A 14,527-nucleotide genomic window follows, 5' to 3' on the forward strand; every position below is an offset into this window, starting at 1 on the left:
TAAATTTCAATGGAAAATCCAAGTTCTTTGTAAAGTTCCTGTTTGGTCACACTTGAACTCCAAACTGTCTCCTTTGTATTGAACTACATCTGAAACTACTGAAGCTTAAAATTGTTATTTTTCCTAGTGTTTCTATTCTCCTACTCTGGGTACAGTATGGAGTAAGCCAGGAACTTGGAGTTTGAAAGTAGACACTATGGGTGCCTACAATGGCACTACCATTTAGAAAATTCCTCCTTTGGTTACTAGAGATACTTGGGCTTCCCCAAACTATGAGACTCTGCATCATGATTCAGTACTGTCCATGTAAGCCCTCTGAACCACATGGAGTTTGTTATAATCACAACCAAATGTCTCAGTGCCCCCAGTTAATGTTATATTTAGACACTTGTCACAATGGTTTTGATAGCAGGTTTAAGTTTTTCTTCTTTTTAGTTTTACTTTTTTCTTTTTTTTTGGGGGGGGGGATAGGATTTCATGCAACTGAGATTGGTTGGAACTCATTCTATAACCAAGAATTATCTTAAATTCCTGATTCTCCTGCCTCTCACTGTGTCATTCTGGCTGGCCTGAAACATTGTTTTATAGACCAGGTTGACTGGTCTCTCTGCCTGCTTTTGCCTGTGACTCTCAACTGCTGAGATTAAAGGTAAAGGCTTGCAACACTGTACCCGAAACCTTTGTTCTTTTAAATTAGCAAGTAACAAAACTGGATCACTGCATCATTACTGTGCTACATGCACAGTACATGCCTTCCCTTGCAAGGAAGCTGAGGATGAGAACTGCAATAGTATAAGGGATGATGAAATCGTTTGGAGAAGTGGCAAGAGAATTAAATGTACAGATATAGCGATTAGATTGACCAAAACATGTTTATTACATTTATTGATATTACAAATGGCAATTTCATACATTGCAAATGCAGTAGCTGTTTACATAGTGTACATTCATCTATACTGTGAACCATGTCACTTGATATGATAGCGCCAGAGACTGAGGATGGAGCAGAGAGGGTGGGTGTTTGCCTACCATGTGGGAGGCCCTGGGTTAGAGCCATAGCACCTGAAAAGAAAGAAAAGGTCCCCAGATTGTGAATTTCATGAGCAAGAGCTTTGTGCTAGAGTTAAAAAATTCTGTTTTTCTTGCTTTCCAAGTTCAAACTTCCCGAGACAAAGCTTGTGGGTTTAGAGACAGGACATAATTTTGGCTCCAAGGACTGTAATCTTGGACATTGGTCACAAAGACCGAAAGGATGGTCACAGCTGATGTGACATACCTCTGGATTCTCACCCAGTTTCAAGACGCTACTTTGTGGCTTTTGAAAAAAAAAAATGAACAGAGCTTTTGTTAAAGAAAGACCCTTCACTTTTTAGAAGTTGAAGCCTGCCTGGTGACCACTCTTATGGACCCTGGCTCCGACAGGTCTAACTCAACGTGAAACACTGGCACGAGTAGAATTAATTTAAAAAAAAAATCCAGAATTTGCAGAGCAGTACTAAGATATTCCAAACTGACAAGTTTTAAAGGACTTTTAATACAATTTGACAGAAATAGTTTCTGTCCACCATGTGGGCCCCGTGGATGGAATCAGGGTCATCAGGCTTACAGGCCAGGGCCCTTACCCAGTAGCCATCTCAACAATCCTAGATAACAAAGCCCCCAAAAGTCAAACCAGGAGCCTGAATCCTGTAACTATCACGTAACGTAGCAGAGTGATGCTTGGGTTATCCTCTCAAATTAAAAAGGCTATCCTTGGCTGCTTCCAGCCAGGGGCATCTATTACATGGAAAGAGGGCCCCACACAAATGGCAATCTGGGTTGTTCTCTGATAGGACCAAAAGATAGCAATGTCTTTATTAGAACAAAGAATTCCTTACAGTAAAAGCCCCATGGAAAATCTACATGAAATAAGAACCATTTAATAACAGCCACTTACTACATACTCTATTTTACTTTGATTCCAACATATGCCTTTCTGAAAAACATAAAAGCTTATAGAGAGCACTTTTATTAAAAAAAACAAAACTAAGTACTAAGCTGTAAATCCATAAACATGCACACAGGAGCCTGACTAGCATCTCCGGAAAGTGTACAGACAGGTACAGCACTTCTGACTTTAGGGAAGTCAATCTGAGTGAAAATCAATATACCTCCAAGTTCAAATATCCCAAATGTCATTAAATGTACTGGATTTAAAAGGTTACTGCATCTAGCATTTACCCCCTCCCCCACCCAACCCATACTGGGGACACATGTAGGGCATATGTATACATTCCTAGCCCTATACTATTTTTTAATGCACACTCAAAGAGAGTATTTACTTTTAAAACGTAAAGCATGTGCTCATTAATGCTAGAAACATAAAATCACAAAGGCAGCCATGCTTGAGACACTTGTGTGGATGCTGGGGCATAAGCAAACGCTCCATCGCTAAGCTACAGCCCCAGCCTGCATTTTCTATGTTGATATAGGTTCTTACCAAAGATCTAAGTCTGGACTTGAACTCGGTCTGTAGTTCAGAAGGCTCTTAAATTTATGATCTTTTTGCTCCTGTCCCAGCCTCCTGGGATGGGAGTACAGGGTTGCCTTGAGAAAATTTCTCTGTGTAACAGTTTATGTACAGAAATACTACACCCCACACCACTGTATTCTATCAGGTGTAGAGGGGAGGACAGACTCATGACTTGCAGCCAGAGCAGCAACTGATTGAACAGATAGGTATGTCTTAGGAAGAAGCACCTGACAGGAGAGAAAGCAGACCAGGCAAGGAGAATGCATGGGGAAGCCCTAGATGGTAAAGCTGAAGAATGTATTCGAGGAAAAGTAAGAAATTGGATGAAGGCAATTCTTAATTTTTTTCCTCAAGCACTATTGTAGTAGACGACACGGTTCTAGCAACCATTACCCTCTGTCTGTTTCCTTAGTAAAAATACCTGTTGCACTCTTCATAAAGCTTAAGACAATCCAAGTCTTAGGATTAATCTCAAGGGAGTTCATTCATTTGGGGGCGGGAGGGGGGCCTTGGGGGGCCTGAGTCAGGTGCATGGTGAATGTGGCTTCCACATGGGCCCTCAACAATAGAACGGTACATCCAAAGGAATTCCACTGGTTGGCTAAGCAGTTTTCATAGACCAGATTTCTGTCTTCTAATTGGCACCTATCTCTGCCTACGTATTTTCTGAGGAGATTCTGGACTTGCCCTACTTTATAAATCAAGAAAGTGAGAGGTGAGTGCACACAAGTGAAAGGCCCAGAACTCTAGTGGTCTAGCCCCGTGTCTAAAGCATACTTACACATGAAGGGGTTTAACGATTATGTTTATACCTACTAGCCTGGGTCACAGGGGACCCAGCTATTTTGGTAAGGATTATTTTGGCTGCTTCCGAGCATGATCTTGGACAAGCTGAACATTAAACATGTACAGTGAATATGTCTGTCTTCCCAGTGTTGAGTCTCATCCCAACTAAATAAAGATCAGCATGAATGAAAGGGTTACTTCTTCCCTTGTGCTTGGCTGCCCTGAGCTGGCACCCTGGTCCTCTCTTGACTGCCCTGAGCTGGCACCCTGGTCCTCTCTTGACTGCCCTAAGCTGGCACCCTGGTCCTCTCTTGACTGTCCTGAGCTGGCACCCTGGTCCTCTCTGGCCTCTGGATTCAAAAGGAAATTGGCTCTTCTGTTCTCAAGCTTGCTGACTTTTAGGCTGGAAGAATGTCCCTGGATTTCCAGGTTGTCAGGGCTTTAATGATGACTAGAGCTACCACCATTCTTGGGTCTGGCTTGATAACTGTGGGTCTTAGAAGTTGTCAGCTTCAGTCACAGAAACCAAATCCTTATTACTTTCTAGTTGTACAGCCTATTGGTTTTGTTTCTGTGGAGAATCTGAAGATGGAGGTTAAAAGAGAATAGAGGTCACTCTGGTAAACAGAGAATGCACCGAAGTAGCAGGGACTGGGCTGAGCGATACAATCCTGGAGAGCAGACCCCTCGGAAGATGGTGCTTAATTCCTAGGCTGCCGTTCAGTAACCTTATACTATAATGGCTAAGGCCATGCATGTCACCATGAGGCCTAGGCCAAAGGGGACAGCAGCCAGTCTGTTCCCTGCTCTCTTGACTACGTGAGGAGTCAGACAAGTATGTTAGCTACAAACAAATCTGAAAGGTCATAGCAGATGAAATTTACATCTTCTTCCCCCACCCAATTAAACTGATGAAGTTATAAATGCCTGATATGTAGGGGAAAACATTAGCAAAATAAGCAACAAACCCGGCAAGCTTTTCTACTGGAGAACAGTCAGCTGCCAAAACAACTTAAACATTTAGAGTACTTGATTTTGTTCATATTAAAAATGCAGTCTTGGGGCTAGAAGATGGCTCAGCAGTTAACAGAGCACTTCCAGCTCTTCCCGAGGACCAGATAATCAGTTCCCAGCACTCATGTAAGGCAGTTCCCAAGAACCTGTAACTCCAGGTCCAGGGCACCCAGTGCCTTCTTCTGGCCTCCGTGGGCTTCCCCACATACGTGGCATACACTCATACACACAGATAGAGATTAAAAAAAATTATTTTAAAATGCAGTTTTATTTTTACAGTATTATTTAAAATACCATTTCCAAAGAGATGGTTGTATTTTTAGCACCTTTGCAGAATTTGGCAGGGGCCAGACCTCAACAACAAACCAATACTGTAACCCATCTGACTGTTTTCTTTCTTCACTTTTTGAAACTCTTGTCCAAAGGGTTTTTTAGTAGTTTACTTTTGAATTCCCTTAATAATTGAGGGTCTTTCCCTTCAACTACTCTGGTTAGTTGTAGGTACCCCGAATAACTGGGGAATCATTAGAGCATGGAATGATACAGGTATGTATCTCAATGCTTATATTTGCCGACTATTATCAATCTTTGGACTGTGTTTTATATTAGCCATTTCTTTAAAGACAAGATCTCCCTATCTTTCAAATAGTGAAAACAAGGCTTGCTTAGGATTTGAACTTTTACTATACATGTACTTTATTTTCCCAAATCTGTTATTTTGGAAACCATGTACCTTATAAAAATTTAATATATTTATCTTTAAACAAATATGCCATCTAAACTATTTAGCAATTTCTTCTGTAATTTATAGTAAATATGAATTAAATACACAAAGCATATACATATTGGATTAAAATGTCCCAAATCTGGAATGCTTAAGAAAAATATTTTTTCTCATTAGGAAAATCAGGCCATGAAACAATATATAACACACACTTGCACCTGTACCACCAAGGGTATAAACACACTAGCTTTTTTCTCTTTATCTTCTGGTCAAGCAGCACTCAAAAGAATTATCTGGAAGCATCAACATTATTTTTAAAATTATTTCAAAATTCTTCAGGCAGGTTAAATTATTCAGGCAATAAAAAAATCAATTTTATTATAGAGTAAGAACTATGAAGAACTATGAAGAACTATGAAGAACTATGAAGGCTGCTACTGTTCTTTGGCTGTAGACAAGGTGGCAATCGATCTTTCGGAGGACCTGACTCCTGAATGGGATACAAGGTCTCTTCACATTGCTATCTTAGCTATACTGGCAAGAGTATGTAGTCTGTGCAACTGTGCACCAGGATAAACAGCAGGGTTGAGAGCAGGCAGCCTTGAACCAACAGGCTGTAGAGTTGAAAGGAAGAAAGCCTGACTAAAAATCAGCTGGGTCCCAGTGCTGAGCATGGCCCCAGGTGGGCAACTCCTCCTCTCAGACAGACCCCTCTTTGACTTTCTCCTTTGGCATGCCACTTAAGGACACTCTCATGTTCTCTTGGAATCTTTCCTGGCTTTCTTCTAATAAGATAGCCTTACTTCACCAAAATTAACTCAACAAGAAAAAGCGCTGCCCTTGTGCAACAGCTATTTTGGTACTAGCTGATTTTCTTTATGCTGAACTCAATGCTTTGTGCAGTTCTTAATACCTCGTTGTCTGCTACGCAAGGATAAACACAGAATTACTTAAATCAGATAATAAGCCAAAGCAAGAATTACTTAAAGCACCAGGCTACAGAGGTCATTTAAATATAAACAGAGGGCCTATGAGATGGCTCAGTGGGTAAAGGCGCTTTCTATGAAACCCTGATGTCCCAAGTTCCATCTCTGTAAGGAAAGAAATGATGCCACGTATCCTCTGGCCACCCTATGCTCACCATGGTATACACGTGCCCTTCCCTGAACTAATAAAACAAATTAAGGTAAGACGGCTCAGCAGGTAAAGGCACTTCCATCGATCTCGGGGCCCATGTGGTAGGAGAAGAGACCGCAGTTCTGCAAGCTATCCTTTGATCTCCACACGTGCCATCACATGCACTCTCCTTCCCAGATAAAATGAAACATAATAGAAAAGTTACATGTGAAGTGTAAAAAAAAAAAAAAAAAAAAGACTTGAGATTCAGGTTTGAATTAGGGGAATGGTTTAAATCATATACCACATAATATTTAACATTTAATAAAAATAGTGAATAGTGTGTTAAGTTGATAAAGTTCATTTTGGAATGAAAGGCTAAGTATACCAGCTGATACTCTTCTTACTGGAAGAGAAGGGATTCTGGGGAAGCTAAGTTCTCTAACAACAGCACTTTCCATGCAGACAGGAGCAATCAGTAACAAGTACCACATTGTTCACAAAAGCCTGCCTGCTGGAAGACAAGATGATCTCATTTGAGTTGTCTGGTGAGAAAGGCACTGTAACACAGTGAGGCGGTATGCATCTGGGGGAACAATACGGACTTCACCACATAGTAACTGTGGGGACTTTGGGACACACGTATGGGAGGTGAGGATGATGAATGGTTCTACCACACGCCTTTTGTGGGATGAGATGGGAGAATGCACACACACACACTTTAATAGAGTGACTGGTTAAGAGTAAGCCCTCCACAAATATCGGCTACTGGAGTCGTCATTACTTTATAGGTCAAGAGACAGGCTAAGAAAGAGTAAGTTCAAAATCATACTAACAGGCAAAGTTACAAGTAGAATTCTAATCTAAATCTATTCCTAATGACCCTGTATTCCATATGAATATCTCCTTTTTAGTTTTTTGTTTTTATGCTACAAGGTTATTTTTTTTTTTTTTTTTTTTTGCAGATGAAGCTATCGTTTGACAGACTCAATGGCAACCACAGCATTCTCTAAATGTTTCTTTTCAGTGACAAAGAAATTAATGACATGCGCTGAAAGGATGTGGTCTTAGTCAGGGTGTGGTGGTTCTCATCTGCAATCCTGGCACTTCAGAGGCCAGACAGGACGATCAAGATTTTGAGCCTGGCCTGGGCTTCAGGGGAGATAAAGATCAGCCTGAGACCCACTCAAAACCAAGCAAATGGACTAGGAAGTAAACAACACAAATGAGACACAACAGAAAGCAAACGGGCGAAACGACTAGTCTCTGTGAAGAGTCAGGATGGATACTATAATCTAGGTCTATGAAAAGTTACCATGGACTTTAAACACATGAAAGAAAGTTCACGGGCAGAATGAATGAATGCATGCTCCAAAGGCAAGCAGAAAATTGCACAGTCTGCTCAATGAATATGTGAGTAAAAACAAAAGCAATCCGAGTTTAAAACATCCTCAACAGGACTCGATTCCCTTGTGATACTAGCTATACATGTCACTGTACAGTCAAGTCATCTATGCGGAAAACAGGGAATTTACTTCAATGGTTTGAGTAAGAAATAAAAGACTAAATAAGGCCGTCAATAGCTTTATTGAAATCTGTATAAATAAACATGCACATTTCAAATGTAAACTCAAGTGAACCCAAGTGCAGACAAAATATCAACCTCTGTCATGCAGGAGGTCAGTTTACATTTAAAAAAATGAGAGAAAAAAAAAAGAAGTAAAGGAGAAAAGAACAGAAAAGAAAAAAGAATTGATATCCAAAGCAGCTTTTAAAAGACCAGGATCAAAAACCAGCTTTAATATCAAGATATAAAGCAAAGCCATGATCAACATACCTTACTTACCCTGGTCAAATGCATTTTTGTTTCCTTTCTTTTAAAATGCTAACATAAATAAATAATTTACCAAAATGTGCACTCACAGAGTGAACTTTTATTTACAATACACAATTTATAATCTATTGTATTTGATTAGTTCAAGTGAAGAACATTATACTCTTTGCTTTAATAACAGTGGGACACAAAGCAATTTCTCAGGTAGTCAGATGGGAGATGCGCCCCAGCATTTAGTCTCCTATTGAAGGCAGTACTGCCTGCCAATCACCCATACATTCTTTCAACTGGATCAGAGGGAGAGAAAAGCAGCAAATGAAAATGTGTCAAATGCTCACACAGATATTTGGCGTCTTGGATCCTTGACTGTGAGAAGCTAAATGAAACCCAAGGTTGGTATGCGTCATGTGCTGCACAGGTTCTGACTCTGGAACATGCAAATGCTATTTCTCTTATACACGTTACCTTCTGAGAAAAGCTGTAAGGCTATGGTGAATTCCATCAGGAACACACAGACTTAACAGACCTACCTCTACAGCCAAGTTATCAATGAGTTAAAGGCTAGTACATGAACAGAAAACCTCACCTAACTTTGATGCAGTTCTTACTACAGGTACAGAGTACTAACCAGCCCGCCTTAAAGCTATAGTAACTGAGAGAACTAAAAAGTTGCCAAATTACCAAAATGGAGTAGAGGATAATAGACAGCAAAAACCTTTAATTTTGAACCAACAGTGGATTGAAGATAAGCATTTTAAACCAAAACAAAATTGAAAAATTTAAACAGATTTCAATTGCAGTGAAAAATACTTACATGTAGCTGAAAATGATTCTGATGGCGTGTGAAATCTAGAATGCGTTCCCACAGTGAGAGAAGTAAATGTAATGTTCTACACTTTAATGATACAACAAAAGGGAACTTCCTCAAGACTGTTCCTCATGTTGTGGTAACAGACCCACACTGATTACCAGGGACACTCTGCAGTATTTGAGCCACACTGACACAGCAGCTAAGTACCCGAGTGGCGCAGACAGGCAGCTTAACGCACAGAACTAGATTACCCAAGAACTAAGTTCAGCCATAGTTTTCTTGCAGTATTATTAGAGCAAAATTAATGACCAACATCCACAAATTTAACATTTGTCATCAATTAAGTCACATCCAAAAAATTAAAGAAAACATAATTCATCAAAACAGCAGCAAACTTAAAAGGGATTTATTTGTGATTTCCTATATATATTTAGCTTGTAAATACAAGACTGTAAATGTATTAAGAGACAATTTCTGTTAAAGTTTTCATTGTGTTTCACTTCAAGTACTGCACAAGTTAAAATCTGATAAAGGATTTACATTCGGGTATCTGAAACTCCTCATCTCAGACTTCTGTTTCATGTGGTGATAACTCCATCTCCATAGCCATACCAGCAGGGAAGTCTCTCCTATGGCTTCTTGGACCTTCGTTAATTAGTGTGCATACAGTTTTCATTTTCTAGGTCATTGTCATTATCATTGCTGTCTTCGTCACTTTCCAGGGGAATACCTGTGGCAGCTGAAGCACCTTTAGTCTCCCGGTCGAGAGGGAAGAAGCCAGTTCCGCTGAAAGTGTCCTGTCTCTGGTAGAAGAGCACGTAGGCCGCTTTGGACTGTTGAACAAGCAGGGTGTATCAACAACACACAAGAGCATAGCTGACTCCGCATGAAGGCTTAGCTCATAATTTTACTGACACACACACACAAATAGCAATACTACACATGATCACATGGTAGCTACTAAAACTGGCTAAATGTAATTATTTCTATATTTAAAAATATACAGGTTGCTAAGCAGTGGTGGCACATGCCTTTAATCCTAGCACTTGGGAGGCAGAGGCAGGTCGATTTCTGAGTTCGAGGCCAGCCTGGTCTACAGAGTGAGCTCCAGGACAGCCAGGGCTATACAGAGAAACCCTGTCTCGAAAAACAAAAAAAAAAATTTAAAATTAAAAATAAATAAATAAATAAAAAAGTTAATTCTATATAATTTGGACTAAGAAATATATACAGCCAAAATATAAATTAGCATACTTACTATAAAATACAATTGTTTTTGATTTACTTGAAGGTGAGTGTCTTTCTATCTAACACCAAGTGTTTCAGCTTATGCTCCACCGCTACTGCAACTTTCCGTATAATGTAACATTTCCCCTGGTGGTCAAATATGTTGAACGTTTTTCCAGTATTTATTGGGAGAACACTGTTTTTTTGTTTTTGTTTTTAAAGAAAGTACAAGAAGAACAATTAGGGAACACAAAAGGGGAGGAAGAGATGGGGACAATTACAGAGAATAAAGCTTAACTGAAGGACACCACTCACATCCCTGAAAAATGTCATACAAAACCTATTCCTAGTATAACTAACATATGTTAAAGACATTTGTTTTTCTTTTTTCTTTTCTGTGCAGCCCTGGCTGTCTTCGAACTCCATCTGTAGACCGGGCTGCCGTCGTATTCAAGAGATCTGCCTGCCTCTGCTTCCCGAGTGCTGGAACTAAAGGTGTGTGCTACCATTCCCAACTTGAAAATACTCATTTTAAAGGACTACTTTCCAGGGCACACATTCCCTTCCCAGCAGCTCTCGCAGGCAACTGGCTTTTGCTAACCCCAGGGCTGCACGATGGCATGGCTGAGTCACTTGGGGAGAAGTAGCTAATGGAGATGAGACTTGGGAGAGCTGCCAAGCTGGATACTGATTTGGAATTTCACCGCCCCCCCAACCTCCACCCCCGTGGCACTGCTGGAGGTTTTCATAGAGATTGTGAGTGATATTACAATTACCACTAAAGAAGGGTCACTGTGGAGGGCTCAACACACCTGAGCATAACCACCAGCTCCACTCCTATCCATGAAGAATTCAACTGTGGCTGAACCTTCATGTCTGACTGAGAAGGAATGTCCAATAAAAGGTTCAGGTAAAAAAAAGAAATCATCAATCATCTCTGTATCTCTTAAAGTTTAAAATTTATTTAAATTTCTTTTACTCTGTGTGAGTGTGGTCTGCATGTGTGTCTGAGCATTTACTCTGTGTGAGTGCTTGGCCTGCATGTGTGTCTGAGCATTTACTCTGTGTGAGTGTGGCCTGCATGTGTGTCTGAGCATTTACTCTGTGTGAGTGTGTGGTCTGCATGTGTGTCTGAGCATTTACTCTGTGAGTGTGTGGCCTGCATGTGTGTCTGAGCATTTACTCTGTGAGTGTGCGGTCTGCATGTGTGTCTGAGCATTTACTCTGTGTGAGTGTGTGGCCTGCATGTGTGTCTGAGCATTTACTCTGTGTGAGTGTGTGGCCTGCATGTGTGTCTCAGCATTTACTCTGTGTGAGTGTGGTCTGCATGTGTGTCTGAGCATTTACTCTGTGTGAGTGCTTGGCCTGCATGTGTGTCTGAGCATTTACTCTGTGTGAGTGTGGCCTGCATGTGTGTCTGAGCATTTACTCTGTGTGAGTGTGGTCTGTATGTGTGTCTGAGCATTTACTCTGTGTGAGTGTGGCCTGCATGTGTGTCTGAGCATCAGTGAGAAGCCTAGTTCTACAGAAGCCGGAAGAGGCACTGGGCCCTGACCCTGGAGTCAGACATTTGTGAGCTGCCATGTGGTTGCTGGAATGGCACCTATGCTCTTAACCACTGAGCCATCTTCATGGCTCCTGTATCATTTTAAGAGATAGCCCAGGTACCAAGAATGAACATAGGCGTCTACAGAAAATGAAAAATTCTGCGGAGCAAAGGAAACTGACAGCTTACAGAATGGGAGAAAATCTTTGCTACTTCTATCTCAAACAAGGTTGAAATCTAAATAATTACAAAAATTCAGCCCCCACACCAAAAGTGTCCAAAAAATGTGCCATACATATGTATATACATAAACTTTAAAAAGTTAGGATCTGGGGGCTGGAGAGATGGCTCAGCAGTTAAGAGCACTGACTGCTCTTCCAAAGGTCCTGAGTTCAAAGTATTATTTTTATTATTTTATAAATTTATTTTAATAATAAAGTATTATTATTTATAAAATAAACAGTTCTCAAAAGCAGAAACTCGAATAGACAATAAAGAGTTTAAATACTAGCTATGCTTAGCCAACAAGAAAATGCAAATTATAAGTCCATCTCACCATAGTTAGAATGGCTGAGATCAAGACTCGGATGCTGAGTGCTATTGAGGATTCAGGGGCAGTGGAAGCTTCACTCACTGTGGTGGGAGTGTAAACCAGTGCAGCCCTTCACGGGCCTTGGTATGGAGGTTTCTCAGACACTACGGTGAGAAGTACCACAAACCCAGCTATGTCACTGTGGGATATCTGCAAGGACCTACCCACACATCTTACAGGGACACCTGGCACAGCTGTCTACTGCTGCTACCTTCACACTAGAGTGAACCAGACCAGTCCAAATGTTCATCAACAGATGACTGCATACTGCGAATGAGATTTTATTCAGCAGTGAAGAAAAAAATAAAAATTTTCATGAGAATAAATGATCTGGAAAAGTATTAGATTAAGTGAGATAACCTGGACTCAAAAAGACAAAAATCATGTTTCCTCATAAGCAGATCCTAACTTTTTTAAAAAAAGATTTTATTATTTGTAAGCACACTGTAGCTGTCTTCAGACACAACAGAAGAAGGCATCAGATTTCAGTACAAATGGTTGTGAGCTACCATGTGGTTGCTGGGATTTGAACTCAGGACCTTTGGAAGAGCAGTCAGAGCTCTTAACTGCTGAGCCATCTCTCCAGTCCCCAGATCCTAACTTTTTAAAGTTTATGTATGTACATATGAAGCCTGTGGCTTCAATTGCTAGCTAAGACTAGCAGCTCATATCCTAGCACTTAGCAAGCAGAGGTTAGCCTGGACTACACAGTGAGATCATGTTTCATAAAATCATCCAGTTTTTACCCTGAACTGAATTTAGTTCTACAACTAGGTTATCATACACTTCAAATGTCACTGTTAGACTTCCTTCCAATTTTGATAAATCACTGCATTTCTACCTTTAGAAGGAACTCCAGTCAGGTTTTACTAATTCTATCCAAATATTTCACAAGCTCCTTCTCTGAGCAAAGTAATTTAAGTGCTTAAATCACCGTGTCAGCCTCCTGTACAGCCTTTCAGACTCCCTGGGTCTAGTGATACCACAGAGATATGAAGAACAATCAACCACCTAGCTGCTCAGAGTTGAACTTGGAAAACAATTAGGGTACTGTGTTCTTTATCCAAGTGCTAATCTGACCTCCAGGCTAATTCCGTGCCCAAATCCTGAATGAAGCTTTCTCATTCAGTCATGCCAAATGATCTTCTAATCCCTCAAAATGTCATGTTCTGTCAGGCCACCTTGTCTTTTCAGGTGTTCTTGTGTTTGGAACATCTGGGATGCTTGTTTAATTTATGCTTATTTGTATGAGCGGAGGTCAAACGCTGCCTTCAGACCTGAATCTTCTATACTTACTAATTTCCTCAAGCACAGCCACCCCCTTTCTGTGTCAAAGAAACATATTTAATGGTAACTGTCATATCATGACTGTTAATTTGTCTGTATCTGGGTTGGTAAGGGTACAGACAGTGAAATACATACAGCTGTTTAGAATGGACTAAGCTGTCCCTGACACACATACTCAAGTATTACTTGACTAAATGAAGAATCATTGTTAAAGTACATAGCATCAATTTCATCTTTGAATTTCTGATGTACTGCCTCTACTGCCTGGGTTCTGGGATTGCAGAAGTGTAGCACTAAATCTGGCTTACGTGGTGTGTGGAAACTAATGGCCTCTATCAACATTATCAGCCCCAAGCCTGTTTTGTAAGCAAAATACATTTTTATTTGAAAGTTGTTTTTTTTTTCGGTTGTTTGGGTTGAAAGATTAGAGAGACAGATCTGAAGTGTGGGATACATACACAGATGGGAGGTGCTAAGAGAGCCATCTACCTATTTTTAAAAGCTAGTATAGGATTCAACATATTGCTTAGGTATGTAGGAGGGTGTTACCACATAGGCTTGTGTAAGGACATTCTGATATGGGTACAATGGCAACATTGTTTCAGAACACATGCTCAGAACACTAGAAGCTACAAGACTGTATAGCATAGACATAAACACATGTTGGGTGGGACAAGAGAGAAAAGTGACAAAAGTTATTTTAGACCTATTCCTTTCACAGAGTAAATCTGTGCCAGAAAATGGGTTCAGAAGCTTATTAATTTGCTTTAAGAAGCTGAATCCTTGAAATATTATAAACTAAAAACTACGGTCTACTCTTAAGTAGTATTTAATCTGGAAAACACAGAAGTCAGCATTTCTAACATCATGGACACCTGCATTGGAAATACCACAAGAAAATATTACTACTTCTCTTTTTAAGTAAAAAAACAAAACAAAACAAAACCCAAACATTCTAAATTTCCATGTCTAGGTGTTCTGTCTGCATGTGTGCCTGTGTACTCTGTGCATGTGTGCCTGAGTGCTCTGTGCATGTGTGCCTGTGTACTCTGTGCATGTGTGCCTGTGCGCTCTGTGC

General features: G+C 40.4%; 1 protein-coding gene across 7 annotated transcripts in view; it reads right to left on the minus strand.

Moving 5' to 3' along the window:
• Positions 1–7,723: 7,723 nt before the first annotated feature.
• Usp15 (ubiquitin specific peptidase 15) overlaps positions 7,724–14,527 on the minus strand; it is a 95,304-nt gene continuing 88,500 nt past the window's right edge. For all 7 annotated transcript variants that reach the window (XM_031349965.1, XM_031349964.1, XM_031349969.1 and 4 more), the window contains one exon: positions 7,724–9,630. In XM_031349965.1, coding sequence (XP_031205825.1) covers positions 9,448–9,630 — 183 coding nt within the window. In that variant the 3' untranslated portion in view covers positions 7,724–9,447. The remainder of the gene's footprint in view (positions 9,631–14,527) is intronic.

Source organism: Mastomys coucha, unplaced genomic scaffold (genome assembly GCF_008632895.1).
Source record: "Mastomys coucha isolate ucsf_1 unplaced genomic scaffold, UCSF_Mcou_1 pScaffold4, whole genome shotgun sequence".
In the NCBI taxonomy this organism is placed as follows: Eukaryota; Metazoa; Chordata; class Mammalia; order Rodentia; family Muridae; genus Mastomys; species Mastomys coucha.